The 27,992-nt window shown below is 36.3% G+C and overlaps 2 protein-coding genes across 3 annotated transcripts; one reads left to right on the top strand and one right to left on the bottom strand.

The window, feature by feature from the left end:
• Nucleotides 1-50: 50 nt before the first annotated feature.
• LOC134748883 (uncharacterized) lies at nt 51-27,992 on the bottom strand. Of its 2 annotated transcripts, none has more exons than XM_063683714.1 (9): nt 27,678-27,992; nt 24,740-24,924; nt 13,158-13,372; nt 9,921-10,075; nt 9,238-9,526; nt 7,012-7,270; nt 3,947-4,046; nt 2,323-2,539; nt 51-1,046 (listed from the first exon to the last, which is right to left on the bottom strand). In XM_063683714.1, exons 1-9 carry the CDS (start codon nt 27,798-27,800, stop codon nt 571-573), a joined length of 2,019 nt encoding a protein of 672 aa, XP_063539784.1. In that variant the 5' UTR covers nt 27,801-27,992; the 3' UTR covers nt 51-570. The 2 variants fall into 2 exon arrangements, with proteins under 2 accessions (XP_063539784.1, XP_063539785.1); XM_063683715.1 differs by lacking the exon at nt 27,678-27,992 and adding an exon at nt 27,008-27,447.
• LOC134748859 (uncharacterized) lies at nt 20,904-22,187 on the top strand. The gene is made up of 2 exons (XM_063683681.1): nt 20,904-20,985; nt 21,401-22,187. Exons 1-2 carry the CDS (start codon nt 20,935-20,937, stop codon nt 21,800-21,802), a joined length of 453 nt encoding a protein of 150 aa, XP_063539751.1. The 5' UTR covers nt 20,904-20,934; the 3' UTR covers nt 21,803-22,187.

Genomic DNA, 27,992 nt, shown 5'->3' with positions numbered 1-27,992 from the left:
TTACAGCGCAGATGCAGTTTTGAGGGCGAGGGTCACTAAATGAAAAATACAATAGTTACTCGTACAGTTTATTTCGACTTAACTTCCACATTCCAATCAATAAGACAAATAAACTTAAAACAATCGTGTAAGTAGTATAATATAACGGAACTACAGCTAAAAGTGAATCTGAACAGATTGTAACTTACTCTAGCCTAGCTAACACTACTCGGCGATTAACACATAATTGCACCAATTTAACACAAAATGCCTTAAATTATAATTGCGTAACAAAGTAAAAATATATCTAATACGATAGTCTAAGATAAGAATCATTATATTAATTTGAAGTCTTATAAATAACTCTTTCAATTCATCTACGTAATATCATACTTCATCTGGAGATAATACTTAGCCTAAATAAAATCATACGATCTCACTAACGCAAGGAATAATTTCATCGAAATAAAATCATAGTAAAAATAGAGAAAATATATTGTAACAAAATATAAAGTTGGAAATAATTATGCAATGGAAATACCATATAAGATTAAAATATAAGGCGTAGGAACTTATATGGTATATACAAAACTAAATACCGTTCACACCATTCACGATGAAGCTTTTAACTTCTGTAATATTCCTCGTATCATAATCGGATACTTCTTCTACGAGTATATCTTCGTTCTTGACCGGTATGGGCGGGAAGAGATCGATCAGCTCGCCTAGTTTCCTTCCTGTAGACATGAGGGTGTTAGTGAAGAACGCGTTGTCCTCTATTTCGTCGATTTTTGCTTCTATTTTGTATGCGTTTTCGTAGTTTTCCTCCTTGACGATAGGGGGGAGGTAATCGTGTCCGTCGTCGTAGTCGAAGTGTATGGTTTTCATGCGTTTCTTGAGGTTGGGGGGCCAGTCCTCGTCGATGGGCAGGTCGTGGTAGCCGCCCGGGAGGGTGGGGATCTCTGCCTTGGTGATCTGGTAGTCGTGGTCGGAGTGACGGTTGAAGGTGATCAGCTCATCCATGTTGAACTCGCCGTCGTCGATCACGGCTTCGTCCAGCACCATTTCTGGAAATAAATTGACTTTGTAGCCAGTTGGCAATAGAATTTTGAGAAGGCAGAATATCTATTGACAGCCCAAGATAGATACCTAAATAAGTGAAAACTGAGAGTTTGGCGGCACAATTTTGTATGATTTAAGTCCTATTTAAATATAAGGTATCTGCGCCAAAGAAGTCCCGGTTCGGTTGCCTACTTTCAAAATTTTATACTTTGATAAGTGTGAATGGGTTCAAATTTTGCGACCACGTTCGCTAGTATCATAGACAAAACTGCAAGTTCCAATTAAACATAAGATAAATAAAAATAACGATGGGTTTTCTTTGGTGCCTTACTTTTAATCTTCCTATTAACTTATCAAGCAATAAATTACTTTCGCTGTAGACATTTGTTCGGAAACGTAAAGAATCACGTTCAGGTAATTAGTTTCATGAAATTCATCATTGATAAATTTACTTCGTAATCTAAAGTTAATTCGTAAATTACGCATTGGTGTGAAACCGGTCCTTAATTGCAAAGTTTCACAAGTATTATCTGAATAAAAAACACAAAATCGATATCTTAACAATTACGTAACAATAGCATAATGCAATCTATCCAAAAGAAAATCAAGAAAGTTCAGTTAACATTATGCAAGTGAAGTAAAGCGTCACGGCTACTTTCGAACATTGAATAATCCCTGAAAGTTGCATTATCTTTTTTGTTAACTTTTTAAATTTCACGACAGACATAATGGTAGGTACACCGAGCGCAGTTTGGGTGCCAATCGTTTATCGTAAACGCCAATCCAATAGTAAAAACATATGAACACATGCGAACGAAAATTTACGTGGTCATTTTCATACATTATTTATTCACTTTCTGATTGGCTACTACTCATAATCAGAGCGTTATAGTATCGTTACCATTTTCAATCATCTTCAATTGCACAGGTGAATTCTAACTCAACAAGCATCTCTTATCGAAGCGTATGTTTAATGCGAAATGGAGTTGCAAGAACTGACTAGGTACTCTCATGCCGGCTGTACACACTCGTAGAGAGCCTCTTGTCTCTCGGTAAAGAAGCAAACCAATCGGAGAAGGGCGAGACACATGTACAGCCTCGAGGTCTCTCGGCATAGTGTATAGCCGGCATCAGGTTGTCCTCAAATCGTTTAGTGTACTCACTAGTATGCTGCAGCAGGGACCTCGCTCGCTGCGCGGGGACTGGGGCGCGGGCGGGTGCGGGTGCACGGACGCGGGCGGGGGCGGGGGGCGCACGTCGTTGCGTATACGTTGTACTCACTAGTATGCTGCAGCAGGGCCCTCGCTCGCTGCGCGGGGAGCTGGGGCGCGGGCGGGGCGGCGGGCGGGTGCGGGTGCGGGTGCGCGGGGGCGGGCGGGGGGCGCACGTCGTCGCGCAGGGACGGCAGCGCCACCAGCGCCACCGACAGCAGCAGCACCAGCAGGCACGTGGCGGGCTGCGCCTTGCCGCCGGCTGTCGTGGCGCCCGTCAGCACGTTCTGCGATCAAAACGATATCTTAGTTAAAGGGCCAGAACCACTGGTCATTTTCACATTTACCTCCTAAGGCCCAAGGTCCTACCTATAGTACCTCTTCAGTTCGATTCTTCTTCTAACAACGCAAAATCAAGTCTATATCCCAAACTATAGGTTCAAACTTCAGTGGCAAATTTAGGATTTTTCATTTGTATGGCTGCGCCTTAGGAGGTTAAATCGCCCTATGTAAGGAATGCCCCGTCCTCGATTTGTATAGCGAGTTCCGGGACTGTTTTTGTATGGAAAATCAGTACAGGGAGCACACCCTATAAAACTTTGTATCTGACCCACATACGTTTTTTATAGATCAGGGGTCTCGAACTAAAATTTTTGAGCCGGATTTTAAGCCAAAAGAGCTCACGGGTAGAATTCGGCCAGCAGGTCGAATATGGGAGATCCGTGCTTTAAATAGACCCGACCAACATACTAAAAAGTCAATTTACGAACCTAAGTCCGTCGAAGAATATTTAAGCATATTCCGAACAGTGATTACGACTGTCCCTACCACAAATTAAGCGTAGTGTCACCCAATTATCACAACATTTTATCATTATTATTGGTAGATAATCAATGTAATCATAGCTTTATTTTCTCATCGACCTCTAAAATCCTACATTACATAACAGCGTAGTAAACATATACTCGGTCGCTAAAAAATAAGTGCATTCCCGTTGCCAGGGAGGTTTTTGGATTATACTGAGCAACTTTTACTATGGGACCAACCCCGAGATCGCGGAAAAAATTTGGCTGTTTCATACATTTTGGCTGGTCCATTTTCTATGGGAGGGTAAAATCTATCGTAAAATTTTTCGCGATTTCGTGGTTGGTCCCATAGTAAAAGTTGCTCAGTATGATCCCAAAGCCTCCCTGGCAACGGGAATGCACTTATTTTTTAGCCACCCTGTATGCTATCGTCGACAACAATCTTATTATCTCGAGGACAAATGCAACTACACGCTCCAGTGCGTTTGTATCCGATGAGAATAACATGCTAACGGCGCATTTTTCGTTTTTGCTAAACACTTGAAAAATATTTACGTACGCTAAAAACTTGTATATGCGCACTATCCATTGCATGAAGGGGTAAACTGTGATTTTATGCACACTAAATAAGACAGGAGACGGAATCCTGAGGAAAACGCAGAAACTATTTGTATACCAGAAAAACAACACAGTTTTCCGAAGCATAGTTGCCATGCGGGCAATGACAGTAACATATGTGCACTTTTTAGTACGGCCAACCTCCCGGTCTATGTTTACAGCATGAAACATGAAAAGGAAAAACAGACATTATTGTTTTGTTAAGGACAATTTTTATTATCCTTTACTTTAGACTAGTAAACCGAACAGTCAATATAAATTATGACCTACCTGTAACCTCTTCAGTTGCGTGGACAGCGACTGGTTCTGCGACTGCAGAATTTTTAGCCTTCGGATCAGGGTTTGGTTCTCGGCTGTACACTGCTTAACCCTGCAACAACACATTCATGTGTTAGGTATAATAAAGTTAGTTAAGACGAGTGACCCTGCCTATCAAGCCGATGGTCCTAGGTTCGAATCCCGGTAAGGGCGTTTATTTGTGTGATGATCACAGATATTTGTTGCTAAGTCATGGGTGTTTTCTATGTATTCTAGTATTTATATGTTATGCATATCGTTGTCTGAGTTCCCCCAACACGAATCTTCTTGAGCTTACTGCGGGGCTTAGTCAATTTGTGCAAGGATGTAATATAATTTTTCTCAAAAATGAACGGCAAAGTCGACGTTGCCGGTTAAAAAATAGGTCGCGAAGTGCGTAGTTTATGGTCAGTGAAAAATTAAAAAGTTAAAAACTTTGCAGTCTCGATTTCGGGACTGCAATGTTGCATACAAATCCCATTACTTGTCGAGTTCCAAACTTTTTAAAAGTTGAAGTGGCCATATCAAATAAAGGCCACACAAACAGCCAAACAGATGATCAGTACTTATTATTATAATACCACCGCGACTATTTAGGTGTCTCAAATAAGTTTGCGTATTTTCAGCAGAAAAATACACTTCAATTTTGAATTTAAAAAATAAAAAGGCGGCAAAGAAAATATTTTAACTTTTTTCTGTGAAAATATATAAGAACGTTGCTTCTGTAAAATATTTCTACTGTATTTGTATTTATTGCGCCATTTTTGAGAAAAGCACTATATATGACTCGGCTGGAAGGCTACTTGCTGGCTTCGGATTCAATTAAACGGACTCCCAAGGTCGTCCGTTTAAAAGGAATCCTCAGCCAGCAAGTAGCTACTTCCGAGCCTCGACAATAATGTACTATTATCGAGTTTGTAATTGAGTAATGAACCGTTCAAATGAAATTCATTGGCGACAACAATTTTAAGCAATTAACGTTTTACAATATCATTTTAAAACTTGTTTAAAAGTGAATAATATCGCATTTACTTCATCGTAAGTTTACGTACTCGTAACATCCACTCATGAATGAGATAAAATAAAAAGGTCAGTGTGTGGAGTTCGGCGTCGCTCATTTGATTAGATTGTAATGTTACTGGAACTGTTTCTATAGCAATGATACTCATATTGTTCAGTAAAAAGTCCCCAAATATTATCAAAACAAATGTCCCCAACTACTCAAATATGTCAACTTCTGTTGCAATATCTGGTTGTATTAAAGGTTTCTTGGAAGTAATTGTTTATCACCAATTACTTATCTCTATTTTTATGGTTTGTTTTTACTTAGTAACCACGACTTTCCGTTATCTACCTATAAGTACATAATTTTTATTGTTCAATGTCAACAATGTAAAAAATGTTGATACTTTCGTGATTTATTACATTTTATGTACCTCTAAATAAATAGATCCATCTAAAAAAATATAAAAAATTTGGGAAATAACCGACCCACCTACCTACCCTACCTACCGCGTGGGGCGTGGTATACCTACTTTATTCAGCAAAGTTGCTTGTATGTACATGACTTTTTAGTCGTTTAATACGGCCTACATCCTACAGACATGAGAACAGCTTGTAGAGCCTCTAGATATATTTATGTAAATAAACATGTACTCAGGTAAATATAACAGCCATGAGCCGGAAACGATCATCACGCAAATATTTGCTACCGGATATTTGATCTCTGGAATCGGGATTCGTACACGAGACCACCACTTCGTATAGCAACTGGGTTAAAGGGGTGTTACATTTGATCAGCTTTTCTAAACTAAGCAATAAACATGGTAATAATAAAACATAATTCCACCTTATTTACGTGACGCCTGCTGGGGTATCTATTCGTACCCGTAAATGGGTTCTAGTAGGTAGGAGTAATACATAACTGCAAACTTTTCCAAACATGTTGGATCTACGCATGAGTTTAAAGATGGAAAAACATAAATAAGAACACATATACGATATTAAACAAATTTTGAAACAGTTCAGTTTTCTTATAACCTCATCGCGTTATCCCGGCATTTTGCCACGGCTCATGGGAGCCTGGGGTCCGCTTGACAACTAATCCTACGAATTGACGTAGGCACTAGTTTCAGTTTTCTTATAGCATCAAAATGTTTTAAAACCCTAAACTTATGTCTCGGCACGCTTGACATAAAACGACTGGGTTATTAGGTCGGTTAGGTTAATATAAGTTAAAATTTTGAGAATTGAATGCTACTCGCATTTAACTACGTGCACGATAAGGAAACGACTTATCCGAGAGCAACCAAAATTTAGAAAAACTTTTTCATTCACGATTCACAATGGGCTGTTAAACCATCGTTTATATTGAGCGTGAAAAAAGAGTATTTGTATTATGCAACTGCAAAGCACACATACAGGTTTGTTTCACGACTGGCTTGCTACATATAAGTCGTGAAATGTCATGCAGTGAAAGTCGGATTAATTGTTGAGCACTCGCCCAACTGAATTGGGGGCTTGCTCTTAAATTAAAGTGGTGCAATCGAGAGCGGTGCTACGCTAGGTTAAATATGTCGATTTGGAGAATGACAGGGAGTGTAGGGAATTTTGGAACCGTACAATACGAGTACGCCTAAAATTATATTTTTTTAACGTAATTTTTGAAATAGTCTAGTACCAGAGGTCATAAACAGTTTGTCAAGGTTTTACAAAAGTAGGACTCATTTGGGAGTTTGAGCTTATGTTGCGAGGAAGATACCGATAAGTTTCTGACACAAATACAATTTTTGATACACAGTATTGGACTCGCAAAATCGAATCATATGAGCCTAAGGCGCATGGCACACTGCATCCGATTCGCACGTCGATGTCGCTAGAATACGCGCATAGCGTTGTCCCACTTAAACATCGGAGCGACGTGCGAATCGGATGAAGTATTCCAATGGACTTTTGTATGCGCAAATACCTACACAAACGTCCTAAACACCGTTCCGTTCCGTCGGGGGTAAATAGTGTGTTAATAAAACAATACAAACCTGTCTTCGAGCCCGTCAACGTATTCCTTCTTGCGCTTCCTCGAGTCCTGTGCGGAGATCTTATTCCTGATCTTCCTCCTGATCCTCTTGAGCTCTCTCTCCTCGTGTTTGGTGAGGGGGTAGCTGGTAGGGAGGGTGATGCCCTCCTTGGCGAGGAGCCGGCGCTCCTCGGGGGTGAGGACCAGGCGCGGGTAGCCGCCGCCGTTGTTCTGGGGGGCGTGGTCGTCATCATCATCGCTGTGCTCGGTGCCGGAGTCGTCTGGGGGAAAAGGTTTACTTTTATAATTTAATGGCAAATTTAAATAAAAAACCGGCCAAGTGCGAGTCGGACTTGCGGACGAGGGTTCCGTACCATTACGCAAAAAACGGCAATAAAATCACTTAAATACGAATTTTATTCTGTTTTTAGTATTTGTTGTAATAGCGGCAACAGAAATACATTATCTGTGAAAATTTCAACTGTTCACGGTCACGGTTCATGAGATACAGCCTTGTGACAGACAGACAGACAGCGGAGTAGAAAATTTGAAATTCGCATCTTTTTTTATTACTGACAAAGATGTTTTGCCCGGCTATAGATAAGTTATTGGTGTAGCAACAGACTTAGAACCAAAATATGACAGTTCCGAACAAGTGACAGGCCGATATCGTCCGGCGGACTGATAGTCAGTGGGCCCCTTTACGAAAGCAGAAATAACAAACGAAAAATATTCGTAACCAAACCTGTTCTAAGGATTATGGTACCACGCCCAAAAAAACATTACCATAACTTTTAGCATAATCAACCATTTACTAAAACGTATTGTCGTCACACACAGTCGCACACACACAAACACGCGTAACAGGTGGCATTGACCTTACGCAGTAAATATCGGCGATCTGTAATTTTTTTTCTAAGTTCATCACTTCAAATTTCGTGATCTCATACTTAACGGGCGCTAGGTGAGAAGTACCTTATAATAATCTTGTAACTGTACTAATTCGTTTATTTTGTGTACAGTAGAAGTATTGAGGTGATTTAGCATGATTCAGTAGGATTTGTAAGATTTTTTTTTTTCGTTATGTCAAATCTGAAATTTTATTTGAAAAAAGGTACGAGTATTATATTGATTCATCGATTGAGTTACATAGTTTAAGGAATAATCTGAGTATGTATAACGTTAGTTAAGTCAAGTTCCGGAGTCGTGCTTCCATTTATAAATTTAATGCTGGTATAATAGCTGTATAAAAATACCGAAAGCGCAAAAAATGAGTTTATTTTAATTTGTGCATTTCCGAATGTTTTGCTGGAAAACGGTTACAGTTCCACCTCGTACTGATTTATTGGTCTCTTGTTAGTAAATGTTTTTGATTAATACTTAAACGCAACGACTAGAATCAAGAATAACGTGCTAAAGTGTTAAGTCAATGAAATCAAAGCGATCTCTAACATGTCGCGCGTCTAAATCAAGACAATTGCCCCTAATAATCGAAAACGGGATGAGTGCACTCCGCGCAACCGAGGTTCTATTCTATGCTATAAGAATTATCATAATCATATACAGCTTTCGTAACAGTAATTTCACTTTAAAATTATAACGGTTTAACTTTTAATCGAGTCCTAGCTGAGTTTTGCTGCCAGTTTTAATAATATGATGTTTATATTTGAGGCTAATATAAATTTATTGGCGCTAAAATATTAATACACAGCCAAATTATATTGATATATTACCAACGAATGTTCCTGTTTAATATTTAAAATGCCCGAATAATAATAAGCCTTTAGTTAACACCCATGTATCTAAATTTGCCAGATGAAAAACAACATTGAATTTTTAAATTTAGGATTGAAATATTAATTCCTGGTTTTCCTTAGGTACTATCACAGCTGCGGTATTTTGTACTTGATCCGTCTACATTGATATTAATGAGTGATACTGATAACCTTTCGTACGCCCTGTACAGTGACCTGCAATAACATGTTACACAACGAAAGCAGCAAAAATATATAACACGATCTTATTTATAGAGCCATAAGAGCATGCCACATATTTTTGCGGCCTTAGAAGAGCTAGTAGGTGGGTAGGTACCTGTAGGTAGGTGACTGTACTAGTAGTTGAAGTAAAAACGGGTCGAAATGAAACCTTCCGGTCCTTAAAGAGTCTGATAAAATTATGTCCTCATATTCACTATTAAAAAAATCATCTTGATTCTTGAATTAGAGGGAATATTTATTAATTCACTTACCGCAGTTATTATTATTCTCATATTCATAATCATTCCTAGATTCCACTTTGAAGTCGTGTCGTTTGCTCTGAGACAGAAGATTTGCCGCTGCCAATTTGATATTGGAGGCGTTCTTCAAGTCTGCAGCATTGATGATCTTGATGGACTTGAGGTCCTTCATGTCTTTGATGGTGACGGGGAGGAGAATGGAGCGAGGGTTGCCGGCCATGGGCGCGACGCGGATGACTTTACGTTGGGGGGCGACGGTTTCGACGGGCTTGCAGTATACTTTTGGTGGCGGGTTGATGACCTAAGGATAAAGCATGAATTGAGAAAGTGTGAATGTACGAAATTTATTGTTAATTGACGTTTGCGTGAAATTTTCTTTAAAAAAAGTGTAATAGCTATTATCGCCGACAATACTTTATTTTATCGAAAATGAGGCTGCATTGTTTTATTACAGAGTTCCTTGGCCTCCTTCGGTCTTCATTATAGTCATAATCTAACCGTCTTTATGACGCCATAACATTGCTTTGCCACCCCAGTTACTTCAGTGTGCTAAATTTGAGCTCAACCTAATATCAGGTTAAATCTTAAATGTGTATAGCGGATTACAATTCAAACTTACGCTAAAAAAATGCAGGCCAGATTGAGCTAGGATATAGAAATGACCAATTTTCATAGTTCGTGTATTAATAATTTACCTGTATATTGGCAACTTTTAAAGGCTTCTGCGGTTGCGACTTGACCACCAGTTGTGGCTTCACATTGGCTGCGATCTTGATCGAAGGCTTCTGCACCTTGGGCTGCACCACGGCCTGGGGCGTCTGCGAGAGGCGCCGCTTCCTCCCGCCTTTGTCTGAACAAGGGTTTTTGTTACATAACGGTACTGTAGAGACGGACTAAGATAACTCTGACTTTGACATGACAAAGTGTAAAAGTCAAATAAAAAAGTCAAAGTTCTATGAAAACATGACACTTCCACTCTTTGCCATGACAAACTCGGTGTAGATCTTGGTCCGGCTATAGCTTCACCATCTGAGGTCCATGGGAAATTCATCGATTGGGGCCATTGGAGGCCTATGCTCACGACCTCTCGGTCAAATTCGAGCCTCTTTCGTGGTATTTTGCCCGCTTTGCCACCCCATAGTTAAGCCACTACATAACCGTCGGTGCGAAAGTGATTCAAATCGTGAGCGAAAGGTGAACGTTGCTCGCCGTATTTAACTACTGATCGAAATATAACAGTAACTTTTTTGTAGTTAATATAACTGGATTGAAATAGCTCAAGTATTGATTAATGATTGTCTTTGAGACAAGACAAGACAACGCTATATTTGTTTTAGAATTGTGTTCAACAATTCTTACAACAAAAAACTTAGGTAGCGAAAATATACGATAAAATCGCAATTAAAAACATCTCAAAATGGTTTCCTTCTTTTGACATATTTTGAAAGAGACATACCATACCTCTTACTTGTGCCTACTTGCCTAAACATTCTTCTTATTGCTTTATATTGGCCACATCTTTCCCTTATATTAAAAAAACTCATACCTAACCCTAGTCATATACTTAGGACACGTAAAAAACCACGTGTCGGTCGTGTTATTAAATCATCCTATTGTTTATTTCCTCAATTGCGTACCTTCATCATTATCATTATCTTAACTAAGTATCCTTCACGATAATTATTTGTCTCTGTTAAGGTACTGTTATCATGATACCGCTACATTATCAGTTAATCATCACCCGAATTAACACAAACAGAATAATATAGGAGCCTATTAATTATTTCCTTAATTGCGTACCTTCATCATTATCAATATCTTAACTAGGCATCCTTCACGATGATTATTTGTCTCTGTTAAGGTACTGTTAACACAAATAGGATAACATAGGAGATTGTTTAGTCAAGTGGTTTAAATGAATCATAAAATTTAATACCTATGATAGGTGTACAGGTGTATTCAAGGTTATGTGCTGTACAGAAATTATTCATGTTATTTGAATTAAAAGTAATTTACCACGTTCTATCTATTTTAAAGATGTAAATCAAATATAAATCAGTTTGAAATTTTTATCCACGAAAAATATATTTTTTTAAATTACATGTAAGTTTTTTTCTATTTCTCAAATATATTTAGAGAACATGATATATGAAAGTTATTTGAATTGAATCCAGCGTTCATTAAAAATTATTTCTTTTGGGCGTCGAAAATGGTTTAGACATCAGAAGTTATTATACCTAGTTATCGCATATAGAACCTGTTGTAGAATAAATTATTCTTGTTTAGCTTCTTCTTCTTTAAAAAAAATGCTAGCCGAAGCCTTTAGGACCTGTTTAAGTATATAACTGATTATTTTTATATCATTTATTAGGATGTTACGTAATCTAAAACGGTATAAACACAGAAAACATTTGCATTCAAAAACAGTACTGAAACAAGTCAAATATTTTGCTAACACAGAAACAGGAGACGAAAAGTAAACTATTTAAATTTGAACGCTGGTTTATCAAAGACGTTGCAATGGTTAGCATCGTCGTCTTCCACTTCCAATCCGATTTGTAACGCTAAACTAATTAGATTTGCACAACTCTGAATCATCTAGTGTTTTCACAGAGTTTACACTGGATCTACATTTAAATTTACATTTTTATGAAACCTTTTAACGTAAATCTTGGCAGGGCGTGTTTATATTATTATATCATTATATCAAGTCTGTTACGTTTTATATACTTAGTTTACAAAAAGAACTTTAATGTACAGAGAAAAGGGTAGGGTAAAAAAATGTATGGGCAACCTCCAAACGACACAGTATCATCTATGAAGCTTACCTATATGAAAAGTACCGCACACGCATATAGCTGTATCATTTTTGTTCAAAAAGGAAAACATGTATAATTTTTGTCAAGACAATATATATGATGTACGAGTAGTTTGGGCATGACCTCCGTTCTGCTTGACGTAATGTTTTCTGGTTAATTAATAATTTGCTTAGCGATATTGAGAAGTCTATAGATGTATGGTGACGATCCATGAATATATTCTTTAATATAGTGTTAGAGCAATATAACTTACAAATGATCTATATCACAATCAACTTCTAAAACCTAGGCCAAAAATGAATTACAATTTCAATTGATTTATTTTGCTAATATACACAGATCATGAGTGCATATAACGCCACAATAAGGCATGCAAAATATTGATCTTACACTAAAATTATAATTAGGCTATCTTCTTAGCTAGCTAATAGGTATACATTTAAACTTATTACAAATCACAGATTAGTATATTACATTAACAATCAACACATTATGAAACATATATAAAAAATAATAAAACTAATGAATGAATGAATGAACCTATCCATTTCAAGGTCTGTCTGATCAAATAGAACCAGGCAAACATGGGACATTGCGCCTTGAAATTCGAAAATTTCACAATGTACTACAGCTGCTGTGTAGATTTATTTTTTTACAGTTTACAGTCTCAATACATATTTTCTCCTTGGACGCTGTTCATGTCTGGCACGAAATTGGTTATTCGTTACTTCCATATTTGATGGATGACAGCCTAAGTTTGCCTGTTTAGTTTATCGACTCATTTATACTTGTTATTTAACGTATTCTACTTGTTTATGTTTACAAAAAGAAGAGTAAAACAACCTCAGACCTTCTAAAATATATACTCAAATATCTCTATTATGATTTAAGTATGATTGTTATCTCATTCTTGTTTAATTCGTTATGTTGTAACCGAATGAGACCAAACACGAATAAGACAATTAATAACAAACGAAACTAATGTTGATTGCACAAATGAACATTTTAGGCATCATTATACCGAATTACGTATTGAAATTCAAGTAGGTATTTCACAATCTCCGCCACCTGTTTAAACGTTTACCTATACCTTTAGCTCTGGCGGGGACTTACCATTTTGGAATGTATTCTTATTGATGAAGCCGGGCACGACGTTTTGCTCGAAGTTGAGCACGTCGAAGGCATCAGAAGAGTTGGAGGCTTCGCTGCAGTCCTGGATGACCACGTCCTGGACGGCGCCGGGGCTGGTCGGCTCCAGGCCCGCGCAGGTCAGGTCCTCGTCGCAGGAGTTCTGGATCAGAAACGGGGAGAGCTGCTGCTCGAAGTCGCTGGAAATAAAGGGTAGTTTTAATACGTGAATTAAGGATGACTATCACCCATTTATTTATTTAGAAATTAAGAATTCATAATGTCATCTTCCATTATGTCCACCGGTGGACAACGGAAAAGTCATACATAAGTATATAATTTTTTTCTTGTTCCCATCTTATATCCTGTAGTATGTAGGTACAGTTGAGGTTTCTTAGTACTATTCAATCCCTTAAAAGTAAATATAACAAAATGTGGTATAAAATGACGTAAGAAATACCGATTTCTCTTGAGTGTAAGAAAAATAGGTTGAGTTAGAAAATTACCTATTAGATAAAAGAACAGAAATAAATAAGGCAAAGGGTCTAGCTTCAAGACAAAAAAATATTTGCTTAAAAAAGTCGGGGCTTCCAATAAAATACTAACGAGATAGGACAATTTTAAAGCGTAGTAACACTAAAATATCAATGAAGGTTACGTAAGTTTAAAGAGAAAATATTACGTAAACGTTTAAATGTAGGTAATTGAACACCTAATGACAGTAATGTCCTACGAACTTGATATTGTTTGTACATCGAGTAAGTCTATTTAAAGTGATAGATTAAATATACTTACAAAATTAGTAAAATTTGTGTTAAGTATACATGTGATAGGTCAGTAATGGCTACGTACTGTATGACATTCGGAAGGTATGATAAGTAAGCAATTGTGACACTTGTCCTAAATTTAATAATTATATTACTCTCTACAAACAAATGTTGGTATCAAATCAATCAATATACCTACCTAATACATAACGAATATGTTCCTGGTTATGTAAACTTAAAACAAATAAATATCGATTTTAGAGTTCATTATAACGTTCAGGAAATTTAAAGTTATTTATAATTATTTATTTCTAGAATTCCTATTATTTCCATACTCAATTTATAATTATACTTGTCACTGCTTATATCTTTAATAGTCAAACTCACTTTCGAGTATGTAAAGGGGATGCACAAAGCGCAACAATAGCCATCAAAGAAAGTTGACTAGTGGAAAGACACAAAGCAAGATTGCCTTCGCGTCTCAATGGAGTTCCGCTCTGAGACAAATAAGGACTCTGGAAAATGATTACGTTTCTTGACGTCCTTGACTTCTTACCTTTCCGATGAAGCTATAAAGTGTTGTGCTTGACTGGTATTTAATGTATATTAAATATGTGTACTCATTTAGTTTGATCTGTGTGCCTTTGGATCGAAAGGTCAGATATAGCAGGCGCTTTCACAAAAACTAGAAGATAGGTAGCACTACAACAAAGTAGTTGCGCCAAATTTAGCTCGAGATCAGTATTAGCTTTAAGATAGAGCCGATAACTCTATTATATTATTATTTCAATCGTGATTCAGGTAACAAGGTCCAAATTACAGATACCTATTAGAATAGTATAAATAAGTACATATAAATTTCATAAAATAAAAACTAAACTATTTAAGCGACAGGACGCCTATATTCAGGAGGTATATACGTTTATTCCGTTACAACGCTTATGATACAAATAAAATGCATTTATTTTAGATAAAAATAATTATTTTGACTTATATCGACCAGAATATGGACCGTGATGTTTGTGATTACCTTTTGTATTTTTATTTGTATGCATGTAATTGTGTCAAAATATCGGGAGCTCGAAAACAATACAAAAGGTAATCACGGTCCAAGTATAAATTAAACATAAGTCTAGTGAAACTAACCGTGAATCATTCAATACTGTTCAAAATAATTAATTACCAATGAATGAATGAATGTTATGTTAATTTGCATAATTTTTCAGGGATTTTGTACGCTTTTCGACATGGTTCTAAATCAAACATTGCATTGCATACTTTCTACATTGCATTCGTCTCGTTATAATCTGGCATAACTCGAACGAATTTAGTATAAGGTCTAATAAAATTATAAATATTTTGCATTACTGATGGAATATTCCTTTCAATCCGTAACTGCATTTCAATGCAACTGATATGAAACCTCGTTAAAAATAGGCAAAGATAAAGCGTTATCTAGATAACCATGCTATCGGGCCGACAGTCTGGCATCCTCGGAGTTGGAACGCGTTTGAATTCAAAAATCTTAACTTGATTCGTAGTTATATCTTGTATATCTAAATCTCCATTGAAATCCAGAGCTATGGCTTGGCTTATCTTTTCTTATAAGAATGAGAGCCAGAGAGAATCAAGATTTGATCGAAGGTGGCGCCGGGTAAACTTGTTTTGAGCTCGACTTGGCGGGGGCACTGCGGAGCCCCCAGGTGGAGCTACTGACATTAAAACTACGCACCGCAGACACGTGGTTACGCCGGTTCTCGGAATAAATTATCTAACACCGCATTTCTTGATACCCTGCGGACCTTAGGCGGTCAATTATGCTATTAAAGCACACTAAATCTAGTCAAATAAAAGAGACAAGCATCTTAAATCGCCGTAAAAACTGTAAGAGCTTCTGAACAAAAATATGTTTATATCGCTCACCACAATGTGACATAGTCAGAGGACTCTAATCAATTAATCATAAGAAGGTTTGTCGAGACTTCGAGAGTGGTTAAAAGAGAAAAATTTGAAATAGTCAGTGAATACTAAAACATGAGAAATAAAAAAGGGTCCTATAATCGTGCACCGTGTCATCTATTAAGCATGTACCTAAACAATAAACGTTACGAAAAGAAAGGAAGAATATCACCATCAAGTACAAATAACAATTGCGCTGAGGAAACTGTAATTGACGATTGTACATTGTATTAAAAAACAACGTTTATATTTTACGTTACTGGAATATTCCTTTTTACAAGAATGTTGTAGCTTTGCTGAAGTTTTTTTTGTGTATAATACAAAATTCGCAAAAAACACACTACAAAAATAGTAGAGCTTTCTGGTTTTGACTCACATTGTCCAAAATCTACTTCGACGTAGTTTTCGGGAGTATCAGAATTGTGGATTGTATCAGTATCACCTATGTTCTTAACTTTCGGTTATAGAAAATTATACAATATGATTGATGTGAACACATGAAATATGCGTAGGTATGCCCCAATAATCAGAAAACCATTATTTACTTCTACCCCTTCCCAGAAAAAACCCTTGATTAAAAGATTGCAAAACTTAGAGCGAAAATTGGAAAAATCTTTTTCAAATAAGCCCTTTGAAGGTTAGGTATATGAATATGAGACTCGACGACTTCACAAATAACATCTGCAGAAGTTACCAAAATGGAAGTAAGCAGATTTGAAAAGTTGGAATAAGTTTCGGTTTTACGAGCACCAAACAGGTATTGCGGCCTCAAGGATTTTTATAACCATGAGGCAAAGGATAACGGGGCGGAAAGGGCAAGTACTTTGCGGTTTCGACGGAGAAAATAATTGGCGAACAAAAATATCGGAAGTCAGTAAGGATGATACGAAGTACGAGTATATAAATTGTATCTTCTCAACTGGTATGCAGACGGCCTAAATTAAGACGTACAGACAGCTCAATGAAATTTTGAATTTAACTTATTGACGGCAATTTGTTCAGTCTTATGTACATAATACATTATCGTAGTTGTAACATTATAAGCGAAAACAAATTATTTGTTAGGGGTAATGTCGTAGCTTTATTAACTGTACTGTACATAGTGTACATTCCGTATTAATCATTTCATTCGTCCAAAACGTGTAGTAATGCAGAGTCGAGTTATTTAAATATAGACTTTAGGTCATATGCACAAAATATATATCCATTACTAGGCGCTTAAATAAATCTTTACTTTGCGTATTTTTTTTCAATTACTTTGCTCCAAATACAATTTGAATGTCATGGCGATAATGCAGTTTATAAGTAGCTATCTAATAAACGGTTATATTATATACTTAGGAATGTCTTTTCAAAAGGGTTTATTTCTCTATTATAACCATACAAAAATAAGCCTTGTGTGTCTTTTCACAAGGCTTATTTTTGTATAGTTTTCATAAAGAAATAAACCCGTTTGAAAAGACACTCCTCACTTATAAAAAGGCCGCGTATCATACACGTGGTTACTACTATGTAGCAGTTTGTTTCGATTTCCCAATGTTTACCTATAGAAAATGAAAGACGTGCGCAAGTGAACACGTGGTGACCCCACTATCTCTATTCACTAGGCCTGATAGTGGCTGCATAGAAAACTTGCAAGCAATAAACGCAATGCACTCGAGACACACATTATGTACTTAAGTGTCAGGAAAAGGAACCTTAGGGCCGGTTGAAATCTATCACAATCAATGAACTAGAACGAGATAAACGTTATTCTCAATCTAAATTATAAAAAACTATCAAATGTAACATACATTGAAAGGTTTAACAGGATAAGGAAAGTGACGTGGTTTCAGTAGAAGAAAATGTATATTTTTCGCCAATGTCAGTTAAGCAATAAGCACCTAACCGTACATTAATTCTTTTTCTCTAAGAACGACACAATATCCTTAAAAAAACCGGCCAAGTGCGAGTCGGAGTCGCGCACCGAGGGTTCCGTACTTTTTAAATACATCATCTGTGAAAATTTCAACTGTCTAGCTATCACGGTTCATGAGATACAGCCTGGTGACAGACAGACGGACAGAGGAGTCTTAGTAATAGGGTCCCGTTTTTACCCTTTGGGTATGGAACCCTAAAAATATAGGTACTTACCTAAGTATTAAGTGTATTAAATTACACAATTAGCAAAAATACTTACTTCATAACAAATCTTGCCCATGATGAATGTAAGAATGATTGTTTTTAATTTTATCTAAGATAATATTTTATCCAAAATATATGTTAATTTTAGATTTACTCGAATGATAGAATTTATTTATACTAACAGAAAAACGCTTTCAATGTGTTACTAACTATAGTATCAATAGTATGTATTGTTGTTTATGCAAATATTTAGTCTGTTTTCTTGCAACTACAGTAGATGTTTACAAAGTAATGACGCATTGTACCTTACTGTGTTAGCTCTGTTTTTACGAATTTATCCCAGAATTCCCAGATACCTACTGAAATTAAATTGTATTGGCTAATTTATTACTTTATCTTGGCTTTATACTAATATTATACTAAAATGATAAATTGGGGTATTTATTTGTCATTATTGTGTCCGGGATATGCTCTAGATCTAGTTTAGCTTTGTAGTATTAGTGTCCGGCCGAAACCGAAACCGAAGGTTCGGTCGGTTTTGCTCTAGTTTCGGCCGAAACATGATTTTTATGTCGAAACCGATATGGAAACTTCGGTCAAACACCGTACCTACTAAAGTTTCCGAAAGTTTCGGCAGTTCTTTAGTTGTACACTACTTTTTAGATAACTAAATGTACCCACTAAAGCTGTGCGGTTCTTTTCCGTAAGTCTTTCGAAAAACCCTTTCTCGTGCAGAAACGGAATAAAGGTTTCTTGCTAGAACAAGAAACTGTGTTTATAAAAACTGACGAGGAGGCAACATAAAACGATCCTCTCAATCCTAAGCCACTGTTTTTCAAAACAGTTTCGTGTTTCGTTTAGTTTCACGAAAAACTCGAAACACATTCGTTATTTATTGCTATAGTGGCAGTTGGAATATCAGGTTTAAGAATCTTTATTTCTCAAGAAGATATAACAAAACTTCACTTAAATGAGAAAGATTTACATAAAAAAAGAGTTATTAATAAATTATGCATGCATAAATTAATATGTTACATGTTTTTCCTTAAACTTTATAATAGTTCACAAAAGGAAAACCTACATGCAATATAAAATTGTCAGGAAAAGGTGATAAGTGGTCCGTGCTGACTATTTTCATTAGCACATTCTTTACAACTGTGCTTTGGTTGCATCCGCCAAAAGCTTAAGTTTGTCAAATCAAAACCGACTATATTACATTCTAACAAGGTTTTAAATTATATGTCATAAAGTGTTATTATGTTGACGTTTCTTATGTCTCCGCTAAAAGGTCAAATGAGAAGCTACTTAATAAAATGATGACAAGGTTCAAACTCGTATGACATATAGTACGTATTTAAACGCGTCAAACGTCTTTGCTGCTGTAATGCATGGTCTTGTCCTAGTTTAGGCTTCTGATTAGAATGTTAACGTCCGCATATTTCACGGGTGAATGACTTTGTAAGAATAAAAATAATGGTTAACGCCAATACACACAAGATGACTATGACAGCGCAGTTCTGATTGCCAGTGTACGTGATCAAGCCATTGATGAGAATGTTAGCCAAGAAAATGGGGCTAAGTAAGACATGCGCCAGACTTGCAAATGGTTGATTTACGAAAAAATCTACAGAGCACCGACCCTATCCGATTGCTTGTAATGGCACAAGCTGCTGATTAAAATTCCAAACGCTACACCCGGCATGCGCACGCGCGTGTCAACACAGCGAGCGGGCACCGTGCTGCATAGCCTGCCTACATGCATCTGTGATGTGGTTTGGCCTTTAACCACATAACAACCGGACCGCTAACGAACATATCCAATTTTATACGGATAAACCAGGACATAAACCTTCGAAATATTTATCATCCGGATAATTTCTTACCGGTTTCTATTATTCATGTTTAATAATGATTACAGATGTTTGTTGATTTCTATTAGGTTAGGTAGTATTAGCAGTAGTATTTGTTTCATGTGACAAAACAAACTATCGAGAAAATTCTTTCAATCGAAAATAATAATTTTAAGGAAAAATGAGTTAGTTGAGTTCAATGCTAACTGTTTGTTATAAGAATCCGTAATTTAAATGTCGAATAAGAATGTTGAGGTTATTAATTAGGTAATGACACGAATAACTTAATGAGTTATTTAAGTACACCACTACATTACGATCTAAACGAGTTATTGTCATTTGCTTATTAACAAATCGCAATTAATTAATATCTTCGATAAGATTTATAGGTTTTATGTTTATAATCTATTTCATACCTACATTTTACACTTTTAGTTAGTCATCTTCATTGCTGGGCGTAAGCCCTATTCCAGACGAATGACAGGCCTGAATTAGCTATGAATCGTTTGTCTTTATCTGTCATTCTGACTTATGTATTTGTAAGAAAGGGATAAAACATAATTTAACTAAATCTTCCCGTAAAATTTTATGAATAAGGGGGTAAGGCTATATTTTCCACGTTTGCCTAATACGGGTTGGAGACTTTATGTACTTCGGGCCTTAGCAAGCAAACACTAAATTACCGATATTTTAATACAGGCCAAAAATACGTCCGGTGCTGCTAATGCCCACACAATTAACAACATTACACCAAGGCCAATTTTTGTTTAGTTAGATTTTTGTAATAACTATACATAGTAGATTTTTATAATTTAAATAGCAATTAGGTTATACTGACAAAGAGAACTGGGCGTTGGAATGCCCTGCGTAGGGTTGCTCAAACATTATCTGTTGCTGGCACAACGAGTACATATCTTTCAGAAAAAAAATCACTACGTGCTCAAACAAAACCCAACCTAAATGTTACAAAACCCAGTAGCAGTATCTGAATTTCATTTTGAAATCATCCGTGTAGGTATATAAAGCATTCAAAGGCCTTTATTAGGTCAAATCGATATCAAAATGGTGTCACACAAAGTGCAGTTATTGGCATCGCTTTTACTCATATCTGAGGTAGTATTTTAAAAATAATTCTTTCAAGTGCCAAATTTGATAAAACAGTGTACAAAAAGTATATGCTTGTTTTCTGAAGAAGTTCGTTAAGTGACGGCAAAATTAGATAGAACATTTCGAGCAGTGGCACAGAATAAATATTTCAGTGGGCATACGCCATATGATGGACTGGTTTTGTCCTTAATTTAAAGAGACAGACGCTGCCACGTAGACAAAGACTGTCATAATAAGCATAAGCTTTACGAACTATTTTTTATTTTTATTTTATTATTTTAAAATAGTTGTACAGCATAACAGTATGAAATATACAAAGTCACTGCAAAACTACACCACTTACTACTATCAGTTACGGATTGTGGACAATGTCCGTGTTGTTATTATCAGGTTAAGTATGAGTTTGGTCTGATTCTTTCAGGTTTATACCCAATATGCGGGTAGAAACTGCTACGGTAACCAGCAAGTTGGACGGCTGCAGCCCCCCACCTCGGGTCAGTTCATCATACCAGCTATTATCAAGCCACTTCCTTACCGCCCACCCAGCGCGCCTTTCCGCCCACCCAGCGCGCCTTCCCAACCCCGCTACTCCCCCAGGCTAACCAACGATGTGATCGCTGAAAGACTGTTACGCCTTCTCATATGTGATATAATCGAGAATGATAACGTGGGCGTGGACGTTGACGTGAAAGAAGAAAAGAAGAATGACGTGAAAGAAGGAAAGAAGAATGTTGACGTGAAAGAAGAAGAAAATAAGAACGATGTAACCAATGAAAGCAAAGAACCAGAAATATGTGTGTTTATTAGACCGTGTAACTGTTAGATCATGATGATAATTATCGTAAAAACACCCAACTATAGTCCAAACTCCAAAAGCTCCTATGGTCCAAAGCTAACGCGAATATCTTCGTTCAGGGGTCACTACTATTTGAATGTCAAAAGTTCAGGCAAAATACTTACATCAATTTAAGTAATAACTCAGAAAACATTAAAAAGAAGATTGGTGGTTATGGTGAATTAAAGTACTGGACTAGTACAGTAAGTATATTTTGATTGTATATTATTAAAACTACAGCCCACGCCACTATACCTTTTCATATTTAATACTAGCCTCTGCCCGCGAGTCCCGCTACTTCGTCAGCCTAATACCTAATAGCTGCTCCTGTTCTTCATGATAATAAAACGCTTTAGCTACAAAGTGAATTGCATTTAAGTGTTTTATTGGCACAAACAATCCTTTATGTCTGCGATCTACTGTCACGTGGCTGATGTTTACAATTTACATTCACCTATCTACACTACCGCTCATAACAATTTAGGCACTCGTAATTTTTTCCATACAATTGTATACAAAATCGACTTTCAGAATGATACCGCTAAGTCGCAGTTGGGTAACAGTTTTTTGTGCAGTTTACTTTTTAATTTAACAGACATATCGAGCTTCAAAATGATGTGCATAATATTCGTGTACAGTCCCCATCAGATATATCGAAGCGGCCAAGGTGGTCACAATATCTGAACACGCACTCTAACGCCTTGACAATAGAGGCGTGTTCAGATATTTGTGAGCGCCTCGGCCGCTCCGATATATCTGATGGCGACTGTACATTGCCTATTTACCAAATGGCAAGCGTAAAAAAATCCATAAATCGTATTCCAGTACAAAATCGTTTTATTTTGTATGACATGTACATGAGGGTTTTTTAAATCATTGCATAAAGTAAACTCGAAATTTTAAAGGATGTCTTTGGCAACAATTTGAGGCTCAATATATTTACCTAAATAAAAAATCAATCCACCATGTAAGAGAGTCATTTGCCTGCGATCGAACAGTATGATTTTGAAAATAATTTTTGTATACAATTGTATGGTGAAAATTGCGGGTGCCTAAATACTTTTGAGCGGTAGTGTATATATAGATGAATTATAAGTCTACAACTCTCTTAATTTAACAACTTACTAAAAAACTTACATTATTAGCCAAGTTATTCGAAAAACAAGTTGAATACATGTAGCAATGTGTAAATTGGGGTTCCAATTTCACTTCATTAAGACCATGTTCATAAGCATGGTCCTATCAAAAACTTATACACCTAAGCAGTATATTTTATTTAAAATATCTATGAAATAACTATTTTTTATTCAGTAAGTTACCTTAGCCAAGTAAATCATATTTTTCGTTGTCATTTCAATCACATCCTATTTAAGGCATTCGCAGATAAATTTTTATGTGTAAACGAGTTCCTTAAATCAAGGTAATGCGCTTCGGCGCTCGGTTAACAGGAGGCCTATTCGAACTGTAAAACCTCATCACTTAATGGTGAACCTGTATAATTACAGGTTGTGTATTCAAAGCCAAAGTTTGCAAGGTGAGGTGTGGATACTGAGAAATTTACTATGCGACCAACTCCAAACTCAAGAAAAAAATTTTAGCTCTCCCGTAGAAAACATCGACATCAGATCAGCCAAAACAGCTAGTTTTGGGGCTAGTTAGTACCATACTAAAAGTTGCTCAATATTATCTGCATATTCTCCTCGCAAAATATAGCTAAGAGTAGAAAAAACATCCTATTCTGTGCGGGCGAGACATCAATAACAGATTAAAACGAGACGTTAAGTTACATTGGCCTCCAGCCCTGTACAGTGTAAACACTAGACGGGGCGCCCCGCATGCGTCACGGACAAAGATGATGAAAGAGAGGTTTTCGTTGCGGATAATGCGGATCGATTTGCCACGTTGGATCTGAAACGCTTCAAGCTTCAACGAGGCTAAATCAAAAAAGCACCCACAGTAATAGTAAGCTCCATAACATATCAATAATAGATTAAGATGAAACATGAAGTTGCATTGGCCTCCATCCAGGCATGTAGAAGGGGCGCGCCCCGCATGCGTCACGGACAAAGATGATGAAAGAATGGTTCTCGTTGCGGATCAATTTGCCACGTTGGATCTACCACGCTGCAAGCTTCAACGTGGCAAAATCAATAAAGCTCCCAGTAACAGTAAGCTCAATAAGATTTGTTATGTGTTTACTAGGGGGTCCCTTTGTTTGATATTATTGAGTCATAATGTAATGATTGTCAGATTATCATTAATCATAATCCGTTGCTTAATGGCAATCCTGAAAAGTTACGCGTTGTTATTGTTTAATTTGTACGAAATAGTCACATTACGGTTTTCGGTCCCTGCTCAAAACATCTCGAGTTCCGGTATTTCAACAGGAATGTCCGACAATACGCATGATAAAATGCTGACAGTGTTCCGTTTACCGTGACTCATGCATGATGCCTTACTCTCATAGTCACAAACAAAAACACAAGTAACTGATCACTAAATAGGTTTAAGAAAGGTCAGTTAACAGTTTCGACGATGGTGTGTCGAGATTTCTCTGGTGATATCATTCTTATCAGTAATGCATTTTCGGTTGATGGTCGCAGTGATTTTAGTTTTAAATTAGAGCCTTTTTCATTTATATTTTAAAGAAACTATTAAAAATAATTGTAGGGGTGCATGCACTTTAAAAACAGGTTTATTCTACACAGCAATTAGAAAATGTTTCTAATTGAAGTATTTTAGTAGATGATTCAAAATTCTTATGTCATTATTCATAAACATGGATCAAATTTAAAATCCGTTGTTCCTTAACCCTTCTTTATTATTTGGGTTTATTTGAAAATTTTACAAAGGTATTTGAATATTCTTATTAAAGGGGTTAAGAAACAAGTTCTAAAATAACATTATATTATAAGTTTAACTCACAACTCAGCAGGATCACTGGAAAGCCCACTATCTGAACACGAGCTACTAACAGCTCCGGAGGACTGGGGCACATTGTCGGGGTCCAAGTTGAAGTCCGGCAAGGCTTCCTCGAGGAAGTTGAGGGACCCCTGCTCCAGAGAGAAGATGTTCTCCAGGAGATCATCCGGACTCTGCCACGAGTCCGTCTGGAAGTAAATACTCTGATCAGAAACTTGATTATACAGTACTTATTATAGAAATATACCTACTATAGGTATGTCATAAGTATCTATTGCTTACCTACAAAATAAGTTTAAAAATAATCCAGTTGTAAATGGCATTGACAAATGATTAATTTGAACATTTTATACACATAAATGTTAATTTTTGTTGTGTTAAAAATCTATACACTCTATGGGTTTCCTAATTGCTTAAGTAAGAAATTTGGATCTCTTGCTGGTTGGAACCTTATAATATGAATCAAACTGACATCTTCTCAGTTAGGTAAACATTTACTAACTAGATTTGGCTACAGAGTGTGATATGAAGTAATTACTTAAACTACTAACTAGGTATTGGGTATTTTGATAACAGTAAGTTTTAGGTTCATATAGTCATACCATAGTGATAGATAACACTTTAGGCAATACAAAATAAATTGTAGATGTTTTATACACTATAATTTTGGGCTTTTTACTTTTAGACTTTTACTCCCATAACTTTTTACTTCACGGTTTCCAAATAGGTGTACATAACATAACGTTATTTTAAAACATTTTAGAATTTTGATTGTATGTTTGCCAAACAAAGGGCAGAGACTTGTTGAGTGAACTTAAAAAACATAGGTAGCAAAAAACATAATGGCGTGCGTGACTCATCTTAACTTCCATTTACTAAGGACCTAAGTCTACATTTTTGCTCAAGCAAAATGAATCTTAAGCAGCTTGACATTAAGATTTAAAATCCAGTCCAGGTTTATCAACTATACAATTAGGTCAGTTGAAATCAGCTGGTATTTTCAATCAGCTGGTAATATTTTTTCCCGGGACTGGGGAATCCATGGGATACAGGTAAATAAATGTATTTATTTATGGAGTGTGCATATTTTGTTTAGATTATACAGGAAAGGCTAGTCACATAAGGACAATTCTGGCTTTTTTTCAGTATGAGGGCAAAGCATATTAATAGCAGAATGTTTTTTGCTTATTTATTAGGTAGTTCTTGGGAGATAAGTATTAAGTAAGAATAATTCTTATCTGACCCTTGGGTATTCCATGCTCTAAATGTTTATATTTAGATAACATTGAGCTGTTATGACATGCTGGGATTTTGTAGTGAATTAGAGTTAAACCAATTAGAGGAAAATCAGTTTACTAAAAAATATTTTTGTCTTTATTTAAGTTTTTATAGTTGTTATTATGTCCCATCAGCCCGGTGACAATGGTAAACCCCTTAAAAGAATTGTTGTGCCCTTAAGTGTCAAGATAAGTGTTATATACTGTCAATGTAAAGCCGCATTCCCATTTGTCTGTCGTGTTGTGTTGTGACAGGTATCGGTTTCATAAATTTAATATGGTTGCATACACATTTCTCTGATGCATTTTGCTCTCAAAATAAGGTTTATGTTTTGCCAGCTTGCATCAAAAGTAGCAATATAAAAATTAAATTAAGAATGAAATGATTAGATAAATACAAATTACAGATAACACTTTTCACATAAAAACAGATAAACAAAAATAGTACATAATAATGTGAAAAAGCCTCTCTTGGAGATTTATTTTAATTGGACCTACTTTTTTTATATGCATGCAGTTAAAGTTAACCCAAAACTGGCAGTTACTGTAGATTGACTTTCTATATTTTGACTGTCAGTTAAATGGAAGCTTTAAAATAAACTTTACTTAATGTTATATAAAAGTTCAATTAAAGTATTTTACAACAACTCTTCTTTAAAATTATTAAAACATTAAATTGTATGTGAGTATAATTGTAATCTGCAATCTTTTAGAGATTGTAGCAAGTATTTATGACCACTTTCGTTTTCTAGACTTCTGAAAGTCTGAAGAGAAAGGTGTAAATGTGGCGGAGAGGTTATAAACATGTAACTAATAGCTATCTATGTGTGTTTGCTGGCTTCCCCGTTATTATCTCTTATCTTAACATAATAAAAGATCTAGTTTAAAGCTTGCCTTAATTATACCTAAGTAGCTACCTACAAAAACAAAAGGAAAAATAGTGGATAATCAGTTGATTCTGGGGATAAAAGTTTGATATATTAAACTGTGTTACCTCTAACAAGGACAATAGGTCCAGTTTCTTATCCATTTTGAACACTTCACAATATTATTACAACATCAAAACTATAACATCAATCACTTATAAGGTCCCAAAAATGGTCCTATCACTGTGAAAGAACTAATGTAAGATCACACAACATTCACTTGTGTCCGTAACTTGCTGTAACGACTGGAAAATTATGTGCACTGGTGGTTATTTAGATGGCATATGGCAGTGATAACCGCATGGTGCCTAGCTGGCAACTGATTGTTTACGTAAAAACGCCGGTTCGCGCTGCGGACTCGCACGCACTGAGCAACTAACATGAACAATAACAAAATCGAGTAAAACCCTATTAGTAATTGGATGATTGTTAATGACGCCAATTAGATAACTTAGGGTGAGTTGGGTTTGAGCAGTCGAGCGGGTCGCGACCGAGCCCAGAGTGAAATGAACGTAGTTTAGTATAACGGTAAAAGTGTAGCCACGAAAGCCGTCGAGCGAGGTGCGCTAGACGATCACTATTACTTCACCGCGCCTCTCGATCGCTCGCGCTTGCCCGTATCATTCGCTAAAATTGTCTCATTGCCGTATCCAACCGACTCTTGATATGTTATCAACTTCGCAGATTGCAACATACGCCGTGTCTCGTAGATAAAAATAATTTTAACCTATAACTTACAATGTAATTATTGTGCTGAAAGTCATCCATTTTAACACTTTTAACATCCACTTTGTTTAATTCTTGATCATCTATCGCGAAATATTCCATTAATCCGGTGAAATCATCGTTAACTTCAGTCATTTTTATCAATGTAATCGCATTTTAAGGTCATCATAATTACACCGAATTTATGTTTAGATCATGGTTATTTGACTCATTTAACACAATTATCGCGGCGTAAAGCGTTATTTGACAACATTACTGCATTTTGCATCACAAACATTATTTTATTTTATACACAATCACAAAACTGAGAATGACATTTGGGGGAAC

This window comes from Cydia strobilella, chromosome 17 (assembly GCF_947568885.1).
Source record: "Cydia strobilella chromosome 17, ilCydStro3.1, whole genome shotgun sequence".
Lineage (NCBI taxonomy): Eukaryota > Metazoa > Arthropoda > Insecta > Lepidoptera > Tortricidae > Cydia > Cydia strobilella.
This window is presented reverse-complemented; position numbering and strand designations above follow the sequence as displayed.